Here is a 23,141-nt window from a genome sequence, read left to right as displayed (position 1 = left end):
TTTGCAACAAACGGAAAGTCTCTAGCACATTATTTAGATTTTGGTGAATTTTTGAAAAAAAAAAATTTCCTTCGCTCCATGTGCGTAATCCGCTGAAAATCCTAGCATTTCTTGTGTCAGCTTGCCGTAATTTTTTCGCCATTTCATATTATTCGTTACATAAAGTGTTATACATCAAAATGTGAGAAATTTCATGTAGAATACAACAAAAATATGTCATTTCTTTAGCTCTTCACAGTTTTTTAATATTTTTTGCGAAATCACGATAACTGACAAAATTTTAACATTCGCCAACTTTGACTCGACAGAAATGATCGAAAAACGCATCCGTAAGCCATAATTATTACATTCGAGTAACAATCAATCATTTACCTTCATTTTGCAACAAACGGAAAGTCTCTAGCACAATATGTAGATTTTTGGTGAATTTTTGAAAAAAAAAAAACTTTCCTTAAGCTCTCTCCGCGCAGACTCCGCTGAAAATCCTAGCATTTCTTGCGTCAGCTTGCCGTAATTTTTTCGCTTCATATTATTCATTACATAAAGTGTTATACATCAAAATTTGCGCAATTTCATGTAGAATACAACAAAAATATATCATTCCTTTAGCTCTTCACAGCTTTTTTATATTTACATCGAAATAACGATAGAAAAAAATCAACCTTCGGTCAACTTTAACTCGATCGAAATGGTTCAGAAATGCAATTGTAAGCTAAAAAACGTACAGGCTAGTAATATTCAATCAATTTCCTTCATTTTGGCACAATTGGAAAGTCTCTAGCACAATATTTTGATTTTTGGTGAATTTTTGAAAAAACTTTTTTATGTCCATCGTTACTTAATTCATGCATCATTTTGTGATAATATTTTCTGTGTTGCTTTAATCGTTTTACAATCTGTTATATACCAAAATCATCGCAATTTAGTGTACAATACAACTAAAAAAATTAACTCATTAGCTTCAACCGTTTTCCTTACAGCGCGATTTGTATACAATTATATACGAGTTTTTTTTTTTTTCGCTGTCATATATTCCAATATTTATATATGATAATGATATTTTTTTTATTTTTGATGGTTGCATACTAAACTTCAGGCAATGAGAAAAAAAGGAGCCAAAATGAACTCTTAATCTTGAAAACTAAGCACGCTGTGATTTTTTGAAAAACTTTTTTCCGCTTCGCGCTACCTCTCGAGGCCGCATACGGGAGACGTTGAAAATAGGGCTTTGGCGTTAAAGGGTTAAGGTATACAGTTTGTGTTTGAACTATTAAAACAGGCAGTTTCAGTGTTTTTAGAAGGGATTTCAATATTCGAGGATTTTCGGTATATGCGGGTGGGTGTGGTTCTGTGAAGGGAAAAACTCTGTATAATTTGGTACAAGTTCCCTGATATCAATGATAAATGGGGAACATTTTCACAAAAACCATTCAGTTCAACAATCAAATACTATAACCAAACCATTGGTTTCAATTAATTCAAGATTCAATTAGTCTGCTATAGCTGAGGATGGCAAATTTTTTTTCCCCACATGTTGCACTTTAAATTAGGACTTGGCCTAGCACTAATTAGCCTTGATAATTACTAAGGTAATTAAGTTTTAGTTACTTTATATATGCTTGTTAGAGAGTTTACAGAAAATTTAATTTTATATTGCAAAATCACTTGGTTTGAGAAGCACTGCAATACTAGGAAATCTAAAAATAATTTACCTGTTCATCGTTGACTCCATGTACTTTCCGGCACGCATGTCATAAAACATGATGGCTCCTACTCCAGTCCCTATGGTTAAAACATCTCCATGAAAGCTGACTGACCTTATTCCACAACCCGTAATTCTAGCATTAACCTTTGTGGGAAAAAAATCATAAATAATTACAGATATACATCCAGTTATATAATAAAACTCAGAAAATACAAGTAAATTACTCTAAGGCCTAAATCAATGCACACACTTCCTTCATTCACAAAAATACTGTACTATAAATCATTTACAAAACTGCAGGAAGATACATGGCTCTTACTAAAGTTTAACTGTTTATTTATGATTACAATTGACAATTTTGATAAGAAAGATTACTATTATAAGAGATAATATTGTTACTCCTAAACCCCTATTTTTCAAAAACTGTCATGTCAATGTACAGGATTAACCCAGTTTTAGAATTCATGTAACTTTCATAACCTACATTTCTTGAAAGGAAAAAAATTATAATTTTCATGATAAAATTAATTACTGTATTTGGATATTTACCTACTTTTAAAAGTTAGCTTATATCTTCACACCATTAGGTGTGATCAGCAATCACACTATAACAAATTAATGCTTGGCTAACCCACTAGGACTGTCTCTGCAATCACCTGTTTCCCACCAGGTGGCACTGGAATGTTTACGTTCTTGTCAGAATTCTTCATGACCACTCACTAAGATGTAGGAAGGCTGGGTGGGTTTCCATTTTAGCAGTAGGTAAGCATCCCAATATTTAATTTTATCATGAAAATTATTATTATTTAGAATGAATCTTACCTACTATTAATGTTAGCTGACTACCACATTGAATGAGGATGGTGGCTCAGTGCAGCCAGAGAAACAATGTTCAGCCAAGCGAACTAAAAGCTTTTTAATAAGGGGAAAAAAGCTTCTCAACATTCCTGCATGTTGTGTGATTCTTACTGGAAAGTACTGTCACCAGACATGTGAACTACAACAGGATCCTTACATGGAAAAAAAGATACTATCTTGTAGAGTACTGGTGACTCCTGTGCCTGAGTCCAAAGCCCATAAATGACAACTACCACCTTCATATATCAAGGTGCGCTCCTTTACACCAAAGTGTACCTTCATGTTCCCAAAATTCAACAGTGGGACTTCCTAACAACTAATAATAAGATAGAAAGCAAGGTTACTATCCCTGCTGCAACAACAGGACTAAGGGCTTTAAACCTCATGCTAAATTTGAACATTTTGCAAATAATATGAGTCAACAACAGTTATATCTCCCCTAAGCTTCATGACAACCTTCTCTACCAAAAGGTTTTAAAGGAAATAAAGACATGCTTACAGTACGGAAGCCATGAAGATTATTTTCAAAAGTGGTAAAAGATCAGGAATCAACTATGCGTGCATTGTCCTAAGCATTCTTGGATATAGGAGTGTTTGGTCTAACTTCACAGATAAAGCTCCAACTCTTAAAGGTTTATGTCTGTCCAGGTAAACCCTTAAGAGTTCACACTGGATATAAGACAGCTACTTCTTCCAGCCTACCAAAGCAGTTAAATTAAGCACTGTCTCAAATCTGGGAAGGGCTTTCACTTCTAATCTTTTCTCTAGGCAATGAAAGAAAAGAGAGTGGTTGCCACTAGAACAAGCCCACATACAAGAAAGCACTTGAAGCTCACTAATATAAACCCTTAAGAGTTCTAACTGGACATAAGACAGGCACTTCAGCATTGCCTACCAAAGCAGTTAAATTAGGCACTGTCACAAATCTGAGAAGGGGTTTTACTTCTGTATCTTTTCTCTATGTAATGAAAGAAAAGGGAGGTTGCCACTAGAACAAGCCCACATACAAGAAAGGACTTGAATCTCACTAACACACTATGCTGCAGCAAGAGCTAAAAGAAATGTGTCTTCAAAGTTCTAAAGTGATGCCTTATCAAAGGGCTCAAACTGAGGTTACATTAAAATCTGGAGGACTCCACCTACATTTCATCGTAAACCATGACAGGAAGATTGAAATTTCTAGCACAAAAGATAGAAAACCTCTTCATTCTTTAAATCGTGAGCAATATTCCAGTCACCATGATGCAGAACTGAATGCATTATAAAGAGTTATCCTTTGGCCACTGAGACAGAAAACTGCTTTGCGTACCTGAGATACTGGCAGAACTAAGTCAGGCTAACTAGTGAACAGGTGCTGGATATCAATTTGGACAAGCACCAAGATCAATAAACTGACCACTGTTACTGAAAAAACAAGTCGAACGCTGGAGGGCCTTCTAGACTTGAGGATTGCTCCTTGGCCATTCTAAAAATGCCCTTAGCTCGTAACAGACAATGACAATCCCCAGTTGGACAAAAATCTTCTCTAATAAGACTGTAAGACTGTCAAAAAAGATCTTTTCTGAGTGGAGTAAGACAAGGAACATCTACCACCCAGAAAGGAAGTTAGAGGAACCATTCCCTTTGGGGCAACCAACGAGCTATCAAAATCATCTTTGTGTTCTGCAGAGCTCACAACTTGAGTATTTCCTCAAAACAGCAAACAAAGGAAAAGCATAAAGGTCTAGATTCAACCATTCTGAAGGAAGGCATCAACTGCCCATATCTGAGGATCCTGGCATGGAGGGCAGTACTGGGAGAGTAGTGTTTTGGGCAGTCGTGAATAGATTGGTGTTAGGTCTCCCAGAGGTTCCACAACTTCTGGCAAACCAGGGGAAGAGACTATCTGACTGGAGACCTTGCAAACCTGAGGAAGAGGAGACTATCTGGCTGGAGGCCTTGCCCTTTTCTGCTGAGTTGGTCTTCAAAAACAATATTTTTCTAGGACAAAATGATGTTGCTGGGCTATTCCAAAGGAGAAGGAAGTTTTTGCTAGCCTGAACAAATCTCTTGATCATGTCTTCTTGTCATCTTATGTAAGAATCAAGAGGTTGAATTGTCAGAAAAGACTGCGATTGTATTGTCTCTGACTAGCTGTTCTACTTGTGTAAGACCATTCCAAACTGCCAAAGTGTAGCTTGCTTAGCTTCCAACTCCCTGACATAAAATGTTTCTCAGAATGGCGCCCCCTTCTGCCTCTGAGACATCTGAGGACAGTGTAAAGGTTCTTGAGGTCTACAGGCCAACCCATGCAAGTTCTCAAAAGCTCCGTGGTTAAACATAAAACATAATTTTTCACCCTCAAAGTCATCAGAAACAAATTGGTGAGAACAAACCAGTCATCCAAAAATGAGAGAACTACTCTGATACCAAGCAGATGAATCCATCTGGCTAAAAACTCCAACAAACAAGAGAATACTTTTCTTCGACTTAAGGTGTACTGAGATGTGGAAGGACATGTCCTACACGTCGACAGAAAACATCCTTCACCCTTCCGAAAGGCCATCAGGACAACAGTGAATGACTCATTGAAAAGGGAGTACTAATATGAATAAACTTGTTGAGACTGGAAATGCCTATGGCTCGATGGCCTCGTTGCATAACAACTGTCCAATCTACCCCTTTAACTCTGAACTTCTCTGTGTGAAGAGTGTGGAGGGAAGAATATCAGGAAGTTGATAGAGGTAAAAACAACAAAAGGTACAAAGTATCTTTACCTGAGAACCATCCTGACACTTTGCTAGTCACTTCTGAAACTCTGCACAGGCCTTCTTAGGATCCACACAGCCTACTTGAACTGGCAGTTCAAAACATCAGTTATGGCTACATGTGTCATTTTTCCACTCAAAATGTGAGCCAGATCACTAGTGAAGGAGCACTCGAGTGTGGTTTGGGAAATTCTACATGGAACTTACATGCAAAAAAGGCTGTTGAGGCAAGACCCCTAGAGGGAAGACTTCAAAGGTAGTGTAAAGTTCTGATTTGAGACATCTTTAGTGTTGGCCTTAAACACTTAGGGGTTAAGGAGCCAATGATGGGACACTGTCAAAAACAGCTACTAATGGCTGAGCAGCACTACTTTATATGATTTGTACACAACTGTTCCATTATTTTACAACTGAGTTTTATTATTATTACTATTATTAAGATAGTTTAACCAGACCACTGAACTAACTATTAGCTCTCACAGGGCTGGCCTGAAGGACTAGGATGAAATGCCAGGTCTAGGCCATAGGCCTAGAACTGGGACCAAATAGGTAATTTGTGTGATGATGAATGAATGAAAATTAAATTTAAAAGAAAAAACTATATAAGGTATATGCTTTTACACTGGAACACATGTATACAATAAATACATTTGCTCCTTTCCATACATAAAAAATAAAACATTAAAACGATAAAATAAAATAAAAATAAAATAAAAATTAAAATTCAGAATAACTAAATAGAATTTTTAAATTTTTTTTTTTTTATTCACTGAATGCCCTACAGACTTGTATTTTCATTATTTACTTATTTTTTTTATATTTTGTCTATTAAATTACACCTCCTCATGAATGTTAAAATTGGAATGATTGAAACTAGAAGATTCTGACAAAACTTCCCCTATCGATTTACTTTGAAAGGTTGATAATTGCTGTTAGTTATATTTTGGACAGTCACACAACACATCTTTGACTGTTATCAACACTGCATTCTGAGCATTCAGGAAGAGGGCCATGTGGGCTATTCATTAAGTGTTGTGTCAAACGAGCATGGCTTATTTGAAGACGCGTCAGAATTACTTGTGCGCATGTGTCTCTCTGATTTGATGAACTCCATTTTCCAACACAGGATTTTATCTGTTTCAATTTATTATTTATAGGTTTCTCATTCCATATATTCTGACACTTACAAATGATTGTTTTCACATCTCTTATATAATCACTAATTGGGATTTTTACATTTGTTCTTGTCATGTGGACTGCTTTTTTAGCTGCTTTATCAGCCTCTTCATTTCCTTTAATCCCTACATGGGCAGGGATCCAACATATTTCAATATTTTTTCCATTATTATACAATTTGTGGAGTTCAAATTTAATTTCCTGTACAATATTATTTTTTGGGTAGTAACTTTGAATGGCTTCTATAGTGCTTCTTGAGTCGCTGAAAATCACAAAATTATTGAATGCTATTTGCTTTATAATTTCAATAGCTACTGCAATTGCACACAACTTTGCTGTGAAGACTGAGACATTATTAGGTAAATAGAATTGATAAGTCTTGTTCCTTGATATGCTGCATATCCTACTCCATGTTGTGATTTAGATCCATCTGTGTATGTTGTGTAATGTGGACTTTTTCATCTTATATGATCTATGGTTTTTTGTCTATGGTGTTCTGGGGTATATGAGTAACTTTTTGATAAATATTTTAAGTGTGCGCAAGTCTTTACTTTATTCATTGTCCAATGGGGTGGTAACTTCACTGTTGAAGGTACTTATATATTTATATTCAGTGACTCGAACAATCTATTAGCTCTAATTGGGAAAGGCGGTAAATGACTGTTTATAAAGTATATCCCTTTGATCAAATAGATTTTTTGTTGGTGAATCACTTGTCTTGATTCTTAGTGCACTTTCATTCTTATGAATTCTCTATGGAGGGACAGTGGAAGTTTGTTACATTCAACTTGTAAAGAGGAGACTGGTGAGGATCTAAATGCTCCTGTGCATATTCTTAGTCTTCATTGTGACTTGGATGTAATATTTTCAGTGCTCCTTCTGATGCTGAACCATATACTTCACTTCCATAACCAGTGGTTGATAACACTGTTGCTTTATCCAGTATAGTAAGATTATGTCTATCAGCTTCCTAATTTGTGTGTGATAGTTTTTCAATTGGTTTAACGCTCTGTTGCATTTTGATTTTATGTAAGTTATATGTGTTTTCCAATTCAGGTGTGCATCAAATATCAATCCTAAAAATTTTGCAGTTTGGCTAATTGGTATATTATGGTTTCTCATTTTCAATTCTATTTCTTCACCTTTTTTCCAATTTTTATTTTTATAAAACATGACAGCTGGAGTTTTTTCTATGGAAAATCTAAAGCCTACAGATGAGGTCCATTCATCTATTTTTATTATGGTTTTATTAATCATTTGTTCTGCATCCTTTATGCGTGATGCTGTATAATATATGGCAAAATCACCCATATACAGGTTACTTATAATTGCAACCAGTAGCATGTTATTATCATTAATTGCTAATGTAAACTGAGTACCACTGAGGACACTTCTTTGTGGGACTCCATTTTCAAGTGGGAATATTTTGCAAAATTATCTATTCTCACCTGAAAAGTGCGATCAGTTATAAAGTTTTTAATAAACTTAGGGAGATAGCTGCGTGTGTTATTACTGTATTACGTAATGATTTTAATATTGCATACCTCCATGTAGTGTCGTATGTCTTTTGAATGTCAAAAAAAGACAGCTACTGTAATTTGCTTTCTTTCAAATCCCCTACATATGTGGTGTTCCAAATTAGATAGAGAATCTAATGTAGATCGATTATGTTGTGAACCAAACTGGGTGAGACTCAAAATTTTATTTTCATGAATGTGCCACGTAAGTCATGCATTTACCATTTTCTCCAACAACTTGCATAGATGACTTGTTAAAGAGATTGGTCTATAATTATTCACATTACTAGGATCTCTTCCAGGTTTGGGTATAGGAATTATTATCACATTTCCCCATTCATCTGGAAACAAGTTTCAGAGCCATAATTGATTGTAAAATTTTAATAAGTATGATTTTGCCAGAGGCGCTAGGTGGCAAAACATTTCAAAGCAAATATCATCACCTTCAGGAGCAGACTTATTACTGTTCAAGAGAGCATATTCCAACTCTTCCCTACTGAATTTCTTATTATAATATATATCTTCCTTTGTCTCAAAGTTAAGTATTGCAGGTTCTGCTTTATTTTTTCTAAATGTTTGTCCAAATTTTGGTCACTGCTTATATTGGCAAAACTTTCCCCAAATACAGTATGTTACTAATTTTGAAAGAATCTAATTTTTTTGCTATTACAATATCTAATATAGCTTGTCTGGGTGGTCTTCTGTTTGATCTATTCATTTTTCAGAATTTTTCCCATACTTTTTGAATTGATGTTTTGGTTGTTATTTCTGATATATATATATATATACTGTATATGACCTCCAAGATATTATTTTACCTTTTATGACTTCCTTTCTAAATTTAGCTGATATTTTATTACATAAACATTTTAATGCATCAATTTCTAACAATATAATTGTCATTTTTAATATGTTTTCTTCTAAAAATGGTTTTGATTTATTTATTTTATTGAATCTTCTGTTTAGAGTATCTAACCTTCTTGTTAGAGAGTTTTTTCTTGTACTAATTCAGATAGATCATCTGACCACCAGGGGACTTTATGTTGTTTAGTATGAGGTTTTGAATGGGGAATAGCTTTGTCTGTTACCTTTTAATGAAGGATACAAAGAATTCATTTGTCTCATTACGATTTCAAATAATCATATGGCGGAATATTTCTGGTATGCATGGTAAATATTTCCCAATCTGCTTTTTGCATGTTATAATGTGGAGAGTATGGTTTTGGCTTATTATTTAATAAGGATATTATTATGGGAAAATAATCACTTGAGTAGGAGCCACCACAGGTATTCCAATCTAGTATGTCAAATATATTTGTTGAATAAAGGGGGACATCTATTGAGGAAACTGTTCCATGGGTTCTGGAACAGTATGTATTTACTTCAATGTCATTCAGACATTATTATTTTCTCCATTTTTATTCGGTGTAATATTGTTATAGTCCCATTCTGGATTATGTACACTGAAATCTACAATTAACATGGGATTCTTAAATTCTTTTATTACTTGTTGTAAAATGTTTAAATCATATTTTTTATTGGTCTGGTTGTATAAGATAGTAACATCAAACATATTGTTTTCTATTTTCACTGTTACTGCTGAAGTTTGTAATTCAGTGTAATCTATATCTACTTTGTCATATATTATTTTATTATGGACATATATTGCTGTTCCTAAATTTTTTCATTTTCCTTTGATGTTGTGGCTAGTAGATATTTACCTATTCTTGGAACAAGTTTTCCTATATGTTAAATACATATAATCATTGGTTCGTGTTAGCTAATAAGTCGTGAACTTCTAAGTGCATTCTCGTTAATATTCTGTTTATATTCCAATGAATTATATACCGGTTGAATGGTGTGATATGTGGGTGGTGGTCAGATTATTCTAAATAATATAAGTTGATGTTTTCTTAAGTTTGTTATAAAAAGGATTTTGACAAAGGAAAAATCTATTTCTGGACAGGGGCCCGTGTCACCCGGTGAAAAAGTCCATTCCGCACTTATTTCTAGGTAAATCCGTTGCTAGATACCAGAGAAAGCTAAATGAAATGCTGGAGTTACTACCCCAGAGCGAGCTCCACTAGATGGAGTCGTGTATGGAAAAGGGTGAACTACAAAACACGGAACCTTATCCTATAGAGATTCCCAATGTCAAAAGTCCCAATGAGAGAGGTGCTGATACAAGCCCATGCACTACTCATGGACTGTATACAAGGCAACACTAGTCGCATTCCATGTTAGCACCCACCCCACTAGAATGATGTTTACCATGGGAGGGAGAGAATGAAAAACAGGGTGGGTCACCCAGTGACACGGGCTCCTCTCCAGAAATAGATTTTTCCTTTGTCAAAATCCTTTTTCTGGATCGGGTCCCGTGTCAGCCGGTGAAATAATAACAGAGAAATAAACATCATTCTTATGCTATTAAAGACTTAAATAGAGACGTTGAAAACTAGGAGAATTCTACCCTGAACATTAGTAAGGTCCTCTAAATTCATGTAATGAAAATAATGTAAGTGGTCACCGTCTAAGATCCTGAACTTAGAATTGAACCTGAATAGGCTTGTATTAAGAAAATACTTTCTGTCTAATAGCAGACCCAATGACAGTACCCCCCCCCTTTTTTAAAAGAGAGGATCTGACAAAATTGCGAGGTCCTGTCTAAAAAAGCCTGTAAGGAGAAAACTGGGCACAGAAACAGACCTTGTAAAAGGGGAGTACTTTCCAAGGTGACCACCGAAAATGAGGACCTTCAATTGTAGATAGAAAAGTTAGGGAGGAGGAATTCACAACACTACCCTGATGAGGGGAAACCAAAGTGATTGGTTCTGCAGACAGGGCAGACAGTACAGGAAAACTAACACTAGAAGCTAAGCTGATTGAAAATTTTTGGGTCTTCCCCAACAAGGAAAGGTAAGAACAAGATGATTGTTGGTTACCGGGCTAACTCCGATACATTACTCAAAGTCCAGGAAACCGAATGTGGACGGAGTACTGTTCTTAGACGAACACAGACCTTAGGGATGAAAGTTAAGAGCCTGTGAGTCTGGTTCCAACAAAACACTTCAATTTGTATTTTTGTACGTCTCGATTCATTTTTTGTTGTATTGTGAATCTGACTTTTTACTATCTTGATTTAATTTTTCCATTTTTACTTTAGAATATTATCTATAACATTGGTATGTTTTTCTCTGTAATATTCTGAGTGTTCAACACACATGCAACCTTCTTCAAGAGATCTATATTTGTTTTTTCTTTATTCCTATACCTCATGAAATTTCTTATAGTTTTGGTTAGGCTCTTTACTTATAGTTTTATTTTTGTGGCACATTGCTATAAAGTATTTACAATTGCATGTACCTTTGTGTTCATCAGTTCATTATTTTTTCTTGATTTTTCTTGTGGGTGTATTTCTTTGCTTTCATTGCAGTTATTACCTATATTTTGGTTTTCCATTTTTTCAGAATTTTGTGATTCAACTCCTAGAGGTAGTATTTGTTGCTTTAGGAGACAGTGGAATGTTTGATTTTGTGTTCTGTTTCTGAATTTTAGCTTTTGGTGAGATTGGGGGGCTATTTACCTTTTTAGAGTTTGGTTTGGTGGAATTAGGTGGGGTCTTATCTAGTTGCCTCTTTCAAGCTGTGGTATCTGTTTTATCACATTCGTGCGATTTTAATTCTTCTTCGTCTTCCTCTATGTCATTATTCATTTCTATTTCCGGTAAAGAGGTAAATCGTTTGTCCTCTGTGATAATGTCATTGATGTCTGAAATTTCCTTATTGGAGTTCTTTTTATCACGTATTTTCTGTGGTGGTATTTCTTTATTTCTGGTATCATTCATCTTAGTTCTGGTAATTTTGCTTTTGAAGTATCTGCATACCAAATTTCTTAGTTGGGTCATGCAATCCTCTCACTTTTAGTTCTAAGTTTGCTTCACTGATCGCCATTCCAGTTCATTCTTGTAGTAATTTAAGTTCAGTGTTGTAGATATAAAACGCACGTTCAGTATTGTAGATATAGAACGCACATACTTTAGATCAAGCATGATGTTCTAGTCCACAATTTATGCAGTCTGGTAGGCCACAGTCCCGGCATGTTTTGTTCTTTCAAACCGCAAAAGGCATATATAAGAAATGGCTGTATGGCCATATTTGCAACAGTTCTTGCATTGCATGGGTTTGGGAACATAAGGTCTTAGTTCTGATTTGGCACCATTACTTTGCCTTGTACACTATTCATGGTATCATGCCTTGTAACATTTATATTTATGTTCTCTATATTTTTAAAGTTTTGATAATTTTCTGATTGGTTTCTGATTGTTTCAACCAACCATTCCCTTTTTTTTTTATTTGTCTTATGCCCATCTCTTGCGATGGGCATCAATTCAACAAGGAATTTTCTCATTTTAATAAAGATATGTCTTGGTCTGCTTGCAAATTCAAAAACCTAGACCAGTCTGACTCTCCAAAGAGAGAACTAAAGTGAGTCAAGGTTGGGTCATGATGATATCTACTTCTTTTAGGCTTATTATATGGTATTAAGGTTTCAATACTATCTTGATTTTCATGAACTGAGTTTTCCTGTGGCCAGTCCACTGCCATGCCAGAAGTCGTAGGGAGGTTTGTTTGTTTCGCCACAACGAATATTATAAATTTCATCCAGGATGAGGTCCCTCTCACCAGGGAGGCCCAACTTGAGGAGAGCAATACTGTTACCTGCACTGGTGACTGCCCCTTGCTCGACTAAGTTGGGTACTCTAATTTTACGAGTGGAGTGGCATGCCATCCAACTCCACCCTCCAAGTTAAAAGAGCAGTGACTTCAGTAATCCAATACCATGCCAAGGTCATCAATGAAAGAACAAGAAGGGAAGGGGAAAATTTATAGGAGGAGGAGGAGTAAAGGAGTTAAAGGTCCCAATGTTCAGTTGATTCCACAGCAGGGAGAGTAGGTGCAAAAGAGCATACTCTCCCTGCAGTGGATCCATAGGTCCCTCACCTCATCAAGGGGTTGGGATCAGGGGGGACAACTGAGCTATAAAAGGAATAAATTACTACCATTGGCCTTGGAAGTTGGTCTTTACAACTCTGACGCATCATCAAGAAACTCAGCCTCTTCAGGACTAATATTTATAACTATTATCATCATCCACCATTATCTCTTATATGTATCTACATACATACATATCTTCATATATATATATAAACATTATATATATATATATATATATATATATATATATATATATATATATATATATATATATATATATATATATATATATATATATATATATATATATATATATATATTATAAGAAAAATATATATATATATATATAATATACTGCAAGAAAAAAATACTTCAAGGTACTGCACTTCCGCCTCACAATTAGGCCAAAGTACCTTACCAACTAGAGGAGTCTTTGCTTCCTTGGTCCAAGAACTTGAAACCTGCAAGTTGAACAGCTCTAAGCAGCTTCAAAAACTGGAAACAGATGCAGCAGCATACGAGAACCAGCATTAAATGATACACTTCTGAGATTGCCTCTATTGTCTAGATTAAGCCAGCAATGTGCTGGCACATCACCTAGGTTGGTTGGTTCCTAAGAGCTCACCCTACAAAAACACTGGCGAGTACAATACACCGTTGGTGTTAGGTGCAGAGCTATTTAACACTAAACTGTTTCCTAGCTTCTTCTTTTGACTGCTTCCATTTCCCACAGGCTCTATTTACATGATAATGCACCTTACCATAATCAGTGTTAACTTCTCACTTGTTTTAACAGGAGCCGAGGTAGAAGAAACTAAAGAGCGCCGGTCAACGGATTCATCTTCAGCAAAAGGAAGTTAATGGAACAATGCGAGCTATGCACCGCCTAAATACTATAAGAGAATCAACCAAATCATGGTTGAAACCCCTTAAGTCTAAATGGAGGAACTGAGACGGAAAAAATGGCAATCTAAGGACGGTGACGGCAAGGCGAAAAAATGCCACAGATGGTGACACATCACGGAACGTTAGCAAAGACATCACAGAGTGCCAGTAATAAGTACCAGATGGCTGGGTGGGGAGGGTAGAGGGTTCTTACATGACGTCACCATGTAACCATGACAACTGCTGGAACCGTCTACTTAACACTTAAGAGGCAATTGCCGAGAAGCGAGAGCCATTCTATCACCAGGCTAACTCACTCTAGATAAATAAGCAGCAGAGGAGGGAAAGCCACTATTACCAAAAGGAATAACTGTCACATGGTGACAAATATGAGGCAATAGAGGGGAAAACTGAGTAGGAGGAGGGATGGTTATCGTCCACTTGAAGGACGATACCGGTTGAGTAAATTATAACAAAAGAATTGGTGCGTGGCTCAAAACTACTAAGGTAAATATAATATTATAACATGTATGTATCCCTAAATAACTCTACCAGCTCACATACATCACCATCACTCTCCAAAATGGATGATACGTGAGTGCTAAACTATCAAATAACTCATCTGGAGAACGCGTCAAATTCAAACCAGAGGGACGGCTGAGAGAGGTGGCAAAAGGCACAAACCTTGGTCCTGACACAAGCCATGGTTCCCTGTCCATGGAGAAGACCAAAAGATTCAGGGCAGTCCAGAGGGCGTGTACAGATAGACACCAAGGCTTCGACACCCTCTTCCGCAGGAGAAACCAAAAAAGGTTGATCACTATGGGGTGGGGATCATGCCCTAACATATAGAGTCAAATTTCTAACCATAATAAAAGAATATTTCTCAATTACCTATTATTTTTCTCCTGAGCCACATTGGGAGCAAAAGGCAGAGCTGAAGGATAGACGAATTAACCTAGGTTGTCAGGTAGGCTGTTGGAGGAGAAGCAACACCAGAAGAGAAAAGGAAACAACTGAGTAGGCTTATGGTGTGCCCTAATGAATTGTTTACATAATGTACCAGCCTCTAGCATCTTCTGATACTTCACAAAATTTTCATCCCCTTATCACATCACTCCTTATTATCTTCACATCAAGAAAACCACACTCATGCCTCAACAGCTAGGCTAACATGTAGTTATGTCATGCACAAACGAAACATTTGTTTTCCCACAAACTCTTTCCTATATACAGCCTAATGCTTTCATCTCTGCTTGTTGTAGGTGATATAATGCAAAAATAGAAATCAAGCACAATACCGTACAAGAGAAAATCAGCAAGAAATCATCCAAATTATTATTAACGCAGATTCACACCGTCTGCAAAAGGACACGGCATGAAGAATTCTGACAAGAGTGTAAATACTCCAGCACCAACTGGTGGGAAACAGGTGATTACAGAGATAGCCCTAGTGGGTTAACCAAGCATTATTTTGTTTAATTTTGATTGCCAATCGCACCTAATGGCGCACAGATATAAACTAAATTTAACAGCAGGTACGTTTCATTCCAAATAATAGGAAAATGCAAACTGTACATATTCTGTGAATAAATACATAATGCAGAACAAATTAAGTTTTGTTTCTTGATGTATTTTGTTTAAATACAAATGTTTAATTTCCTATTATTTTTTTTTTCTGACTGTTTACAAATTCTAAAAAGAAAATGGTATGAGGAGTTTTAAATTATTGAAAATGAGATAAAATACTCTCCTGAAGGAGGACTGGTTTGATAAAACCCACCAAGTTGTACAAAGACATTGGAGATGTTATCTTTTTAAATGTTTCTTAGATACATGAAAATGCACAAAAATATGAATTTTCATCATAACATTATTTTATCAATTAATCTAGCTATGACTTTACCGACACATCAAAGAACATATTTCACAGTTATACCATGTTGGGTTTTGGTAGGCTGTCCATTTTATACCCTCTCACTTGCACTCAAGCCAGTTTTGGCTTTTGCATCACTTTTTCTTTGCCCACTAGAATGTGGGGAGGTAGGGGGGTGGTTTTAAGAATGTTTGTGATACTGAAATATAATTTCATGATTAACCCTAATGGACAGGAATCCTCATATGAGTATCTATAACAGGTTTTGGGTGATGGACGGGAATCCTCATCTGAGTACTGTAATCATATTTTGCGCATGCTGTTTGAATGAATTTTGTGGGAAGGATGTTCTTAACAATTCAGTGGGCCATAAATGACTTATGGCAACTATTTAGCTCGTATGCCTTGAGATTTCATAGAGGGATCTCTGTAGCTCCAGGACATCTTTTTATTTATTTGCTCATAAATATACCCAGGGACTGCCGTTGGTTTTAGTTCTTATCTTTTATGACAGTATGTCAGCTATAATTGCAATTTTGCAAAGAAAAGTGCAAAGAAATATTAGAAAAAACATATACCTCACAAAAAGCTACTGCATCTCCCCATCTCAGTAAATCTCGTAAATATTTTACAACAAATATACTCAGAATTTGTTACTGATTTTAGTTCTTATCTGTTATGATAGTGTGAGCTATAATTATAATTTTACAAAATAAAATAAACTAAATTATTAGAAAAAACATGCATAACATGGTAAAATTAGCATATTTTTACAAGTGTCTTGTAAAAGAGGCCCCACACAGGGATGTACATAGTCACTTTCAACTTCCTGTGGAAGGTAGGGAAAAATTTTTAGAATTTTTTTTCTTACACCATGTGTACTTGCTTATCTTCCTCTTTCCATTGATGTGTTTTTTCTTAAACTGGCCAACCTTAAAGTCTGCCCAGTCTGGGGGTGTGCTTGATATATATTTAGCCCGTCCCTTAAGGGTTAAACTGTACGTTATTTCAATACAATTTACCAAACATTCATCTAGTTGAATTCCACACTGATGTGAATAGAGGGCTAGTGAACCTTACTTTTTCACTGGGATAGGTTCCAGAACACACTGCGGAAATGCAAAATCCCCTCTAAAAATGCTTATAACTGCCAAATACCTGTACCCCTTAACTAAAACACTTATAACTGGCCATTTTAACAGTTCACTTCCTAATTTAATAGTTCAAACAAAAATATACCTTAAATTATCATACTAAAACAACTCAACATTTCAAACAAAAATATACCCCAAAACACCCAAAGTCACCTTACATTACCCTTCTACAACTGTTACTCTCAAGTATATACACCCCTAAAATGCTTATAACTGCCTATTTTAACAGTTCATCACCCAACTTAACAGTTCAAACAAAAATATACTTCAAACTATCATCCCAAAACACCCAAATATCATTTCAAAGTCATCTTAAAACATTATGGATCTGACTACACTGTTACTCTAAGTATCCCTACGATTCAGACGCATACATTTTCTTTTGCCTAATGTAACCTTGCACATTGTCTACTGTACTGCATATAACGTACATATATTTTATTGATATTTTGCTGTGTTGTAAGAAGATTTTGAATGATATTTAATGTACAGTACATTATTTTAATATAGTACTACTGTATAGAGCATATCTAAAATGCTAGGTTAGTTGCATCATGTTAGTATTTTCGTGATTACGTACAAATACATTCATGACAAAAAAAATGATCAACTGTACTAATTTTGTACCATTACAGTAATATTAATGTATGTAAACAGAGCTGAATATCACTAAAATGTATTTTTTTTTTTAAGATGTTCGACACATGGCAAACTACAAAGGTCACAAAACAGATGTATGTACAATTGGTTTACAATCTCTTATCAGTATTTCTAAAAACCAAAAAACTCTAAAAATAATATTTTCTGGAGAAAAATAATTTGCAAAAGTTAAGCAGTACAACTACACTGATACTAATGATGATTTAAATAACGGTTGTTTTGCTAGTTGTTTCTCAATTCGGCTGTTTATGTCAGTATAGGTTTACAATTGCTTCATCCGGAATTCTAAAAACCAGAATTTTTTAGTGGATGACGGAGCATCATCATAAGTATTACAGTCGATGAAATGTATAGATAGAGAGAGAGAGAGAGAGAGAGAGAGAGAGAGAGAAACTATTGCCCCAGTTAGCTGTTGTACTGACAGATATCCATTAGAGAGAGAGAGAGAGAGAGAGAGAGAGAGAGAGAGAGAGAGAGAGAGAGAGAGAGAGAGAGAGAGAGAGAGATTGAAACTATTGCCCCAGTTAGCTGTTACACTGACAGATATCCATTAGCAAAAGTTGAATAATAGCTGTATTGAGAATAATGATAATTTTAATATAACTTTTTTTACTGTGCATATCTAATCATAATTCATGTATAACAGTATTACCATATTTTTATTTTTATTTTTATGGAATTACATTGAAAAAAGCAAGTTTTAAACAAAACAACTGTAACACAACTCTTAATAAACGTGTTAGTTACGGCAACTAACATTGGCAAACAGCTGTTTGTTAATTCTGTTATTTATGTCAATATTTGCTGCTGTTTATTCCAGTGTTTTGCATGCAGTAGCAAGTTGTTGTTAACTGTAAGAAATAGTAATGAATTCTTACATAAACAAATTTGGAAAGCCTGGTTGAATGTATGATGAACTTTTGTTCACAGGCCAATTAATTAGTTAAAAGCTAACCTACATAAACCTTACTGATGAAAATGAGAAAGGCATAGGAAGCCTAGCCTAGTATGTCCTGCATATTATGCATACCTACATGTAATCTAATGAAATGCATCTCTTACTGTACATGATATTATATGTAATGAAATCATGTTTTGGGACAATTATTTTAAGGATCACATTATACATGAGATCAGATGATACGTGATTATGTAAGCAAATTACGTTTCTTTTTTATGCTGCATATTTTTCAGTTTTAAAGAATTATTGTTGAAAATGAATATGCTTATGCATTTAGGAGCTACATCCAGTTTTGACACCTGAAAAAATCCAAAAACCGAAACACAGCTTGCCCCGAGAGTTTCAGATAAGGGATTGCGAATCTGTAGGTAAGTACACTGTAAATCATTTTTATCATAAAAATCTTTATTTAGCCATGAACAAAACATGAAAAAACGCATAATGAGTGAATGCACAGTGTTGCTCTATGAAAAAAGATCTGGTGATAATTTTAGATACGGTCCATAGAAAAATTCACGCATTGGTGAAAATTCCCACGTAAAAGTGAAAGATATGTTCACAAAAATTCCCGGAGTTGAGCATGAAAAAGTGAAGTGTGAAGAAGTGGGAGTCCACTGTATTTTAACAGCCCAACAACCCTGCTGACTGGAAAAGCTAAAGGAACATAATTGTTATGAACCTCTTACCTGGAAAGGTTGACTGATTTGTGTCTATTAAAAATGGCATCACAACATCTAGGTTGTTGATGCCCTAATAATAGTAAATAGGAAATTAAAAAGATAAATAAGTTTAAAAGGAGTCTCATAAAATATATATATATATATATATATATATATATATATATATATATATATATATATATATATATATATATATATATATATATATATATATATATATATATATATATATATATATATATATATATATATATATATATACGGATATATATATATATGTATATTATATATTTGTATTATGATATATATATATATGTATTTATTTGTATATATATGTATGTATATATACAGTACTGTATATATAATACATTAGAACTCTGGACCTTGACGCTAATCCATTCCAGAAGAAGCATCGAGATGCAATTCTGTCAAGACTGAAAATGGATTAATCTGTTCTTGACCACCAGTTATTACCCTAACCTTGTCTTTGTATACAAAACATTACACATAAATTACATACAATTAAATATGTTCAGAGTTAAATAACATACCATATTAGAGGGACTTTTTTATTTTTAAATGTATGCTGTATAAAAAAATTGCCCTACTTCCAACGCGCCCACATTACTGATGGGAGACTAAGCACTGTAGGCTAGGCTAGGTACTATACTGTACTGGGTAGGCATAAAAATTGTTGGTAATAACAAAACATTAGAAAACAAGCATATTATTACAGTAAATTAATAAAACATTAAAAACAAACTGAACTATATCTGTTATCACAAACTTAAAACAAACTGTTTACTATACGTCAGCAGTTGGCCTTTCAGCTATTTCCCATGAGTGGATGTGACCAAACCATAGCTTGTCGCGGGAACACAAACGTTTACGTACTGTAGTATTTATTGTAAATTTCATACAGTCTACTGGAATACTGTACGTATATTTCTCTCACAATAAGGTACGCAATCCTTCATCCGAAATCCTTGGGGCCAGATGTGTTTTGGTTTTAAATACAGCGCATAGTTTTTAATAGTAAAGATGTATTACCTGTACTACACATTTTTTAAAACATGAATACACAGTGTGTGCATATATGCTAATACCTATTGCTTAAAGAGATTCAAATTAGCAATATCTTTTCCTGAGAGAGAGTCCATCTCTTTAATCTCTTGAGGAATGTTAATCTATTTATTTTTCCTGTTTCCATGTGACTGATAACAAAAAATTTACCATGTTTTTTGTCTTCAAAAGATGTATTACATGTGCTATACATTTTTAAAACATTACGAACACACACACACACACACACACACTGTGTACGTATGTACTAATACCCATTGGTTAAAGAGACTCAAATTAGCAGTATCTTTTTCTGAGAGAGAGAGAGAGAGAGAGAGAGAGAGAGAGAGAGAGAGAGAGATATCATTTGGGGCTTGATAGATGTTCAAGTATTTTATTATCTTGTGATTTTCTAAGGTGAATTCTTGGGATTTTGTAATAAAAATCATCTGAGTAGCAACACAAACCCAAATGACACAGGTCAGCCATTAGCACGCCAACCTTATGAACTGACACTACTTTCAAACAAAATGTTTTGGATAAAGTTGTTACCTATTGTAATTCATACATTTTTCCCTACAAAATCTTTAAAATATCTTTCAATAAATGTTATGATACTTTGTGTACCTATTGTATTATCATGCACAGAATCATACATTTTTATATACAAAATCTTTATATATATATAATATATATATATTCAATAAATGTTATGATACTAAAATTGTATATCTATCTATCTATATATATATATATATCTATCTATCTATCTATATATATATCTATATATATATATATATATATATATATATATATATATATATATATATATATATATATATATATATATATATATATATATACATATATACACACAGGGTGTTTCAAATTAGAAGCCCCCTTCTACAGCATAAACTAAAATTGATATGGACAAAAACAAAAGTAATTCAGAACAGGTATTTATTTAAGTTTCTCTCTGAGTATTTAATATTTTGTGTGGCCTCCATCTGCCTGTACCACAGCCTGCATTCTTGAGGGGTATGATTTCAGCAAATCGCAAAAAAGCTGAGACTCAAACTCCATTTCCCTGAGCACTTCTATCACCTCTCTCCGCAGGTTGTAGAGGTTTGGTATACCATCATAGTTCAATGTGCGTGCTTCAACACGATCCTTTATGATACTACCAATGTTTTCACACACATTAAGGTCAGGGAAGCTACCTGGAAATTCACTTGACGAGAAGAAATCGATACCACTGTTTCGAAGCAGCTTCCTGTGTCTGAAGAGCCTTGAAACATCATGCCTTATCATGCAAAAATGTGACTTCTTCAACAGATAACACATTTTCAGGATCTTTGATGAAAGGAAATATTCCACCAGTAGGCACAGTTTCCCTTTAGTATTCGCCATTTCCATGACTGTCCTCTTTCTTTGATGATCCACATTAACCATTTGGCTGTGAAACAGAGAAAAATTCCCAAACATTCAGGAAATTTCACAACTTGGCGATAGCACATGTCATCGCTGATATCATCAACTTTGCAGCTCAAATGTTGTCATTTTTATGATTTGGCTTCCTGACTGTATAAATGAAGAATCAGCCCTGACGAGAAAATAATAGGAATTGAGAAGACCATATATAAAATCAATTCCACTGATGCTGCCATCTTCTTTAACAAATTATTATTATTATTATTATTATTATTATTATTATTATTACTGGTTTTACTGAATATTATTGTTGCTTCAGCTGCATTTATTTTGTAGAAGACTTTTTCTATTTACCTTATTGCGGACTTCTCTTCATTGGAGGTGCGTGCTAACAGCTCGGCTATATTTGTCATTTCATGGGGGAAAAGTAAAAAATCTGGATTCTGCTTTTTCATAGATTCTATACAGTTAGAATATTACGACATAGTTGCTAAACACTTGTTGCCGCAACGTTTCGACAGACTCTCCTGTCATTCTCCAGCGGGAGCTAGTAGAGGACTGGCAGGTTGCATAGGTCCTTCTGAATTTATACACGGGCTTCAGCGGGGGGTCATGGATGGCGAATTTTGATTGGTTGCAGTCGGCGAACTTCAAGCCAAATTTCTGCGGCGAAGCTCAATCCTGACAGATCTTCGCAACCTGGGAATATCACTCATTCCAGCGTTCCCATTGGCCTGCTGTTGTGTGATGTCATGCTGACTGACATCATCGATAGTTTGGCTGCTATTAGGCGGAGGATGAATGATGTCATTATTTACACTGTCGTAGTCGGGGGGAGTTGTCTCGAAGGGTGCCTTGCTCATCAGGGGTGTCTCCATTCTCAGGGTTGTCATTTTCAGGTATTCGTTGGATTTGGTGGGTGTTCGGCATTACTCTTCTCGAATTCATGGATAGGAGCGATGCCTCCTGCATTGTATTCATTGTGGGTTTCCTCCCGGCAATGGGGAGCACCTCCAGAAGGCGCAGACATCGAGGGTCGGCGGCTCTCCCGATTATACTTGTATTATGTATAATACTGTTGCGGGAGATGGAAATATTGTGGGTAGCACAAGCGTGGTTCATGATGGCACCCTCCTGGGCATGGCACAAGATCCTTTTTGACAAACGCATCGTGGTCATTCCAATATAAGCGCCGGGCATCCTCGGATAGGACATACAAATTGGTAGACCACGTTCTTCTCTTGAGGGATTCTCTTGCTGGCGGAGAGGGGTTATTCTTCATCACGAGATCACGGGTGCGGCGGTTCTTGTAATAAATTACAAGATTTATTTTCTTACTGTCTTCAGTCGGGGTGATGTTCTCCACGACGATTTTCTTCATGGAGCACTCGTCCTCACGGTACTGGGGATGCATCCGGGCCTTATAATATATCTT

At 35.2% G+C, this 23,141-nt stretch overlaps 1 protein-coding gene across 1 annotated transcript in view; it reads right to left on the bottom strand.

The window, feature by feature from the left end:
• DCAF12 (DDB1 and CUL4 associated factor 12-like protein) overlaps positions 1-23,141 on the bottom strand; it is a 155,566-nt gene that overhangs the window by 19,656 nt on the left and 112,769 nt on the right. Inside the window, exon 6 of the mRNA XM_067124272.1 lies at positions 1,713-1,849. Within this exon, the coding sequence (XP_066980373.1) occupies positions 1,713-1,849 (137 nt within the window). The remainder of the gene's footprint in view (positions 1-1,712; positions 1,850-23,141) is intronic.

Source organism: Macrobrachium rosenbergii, chromosome 22, assembly GCF_040412425.1.
Source record: "Macrobrachium rosenbergii isolate ZJJX-2024 chromosome 22, ASM4041242v1, whole genome shotgun sequence".
Classification (NCBI taxonomy): Eukaryota; Metazoa; Arthropoda; class Malacostraca; order Decapoda; family Palaemonidae; genus Macrobrachium; species Macrobrachium rosenbergii.
Note: the sequence above shows the minus strand (reverse complement) of the source record. Positions and strands in the feature narration are given on the sequence as shown.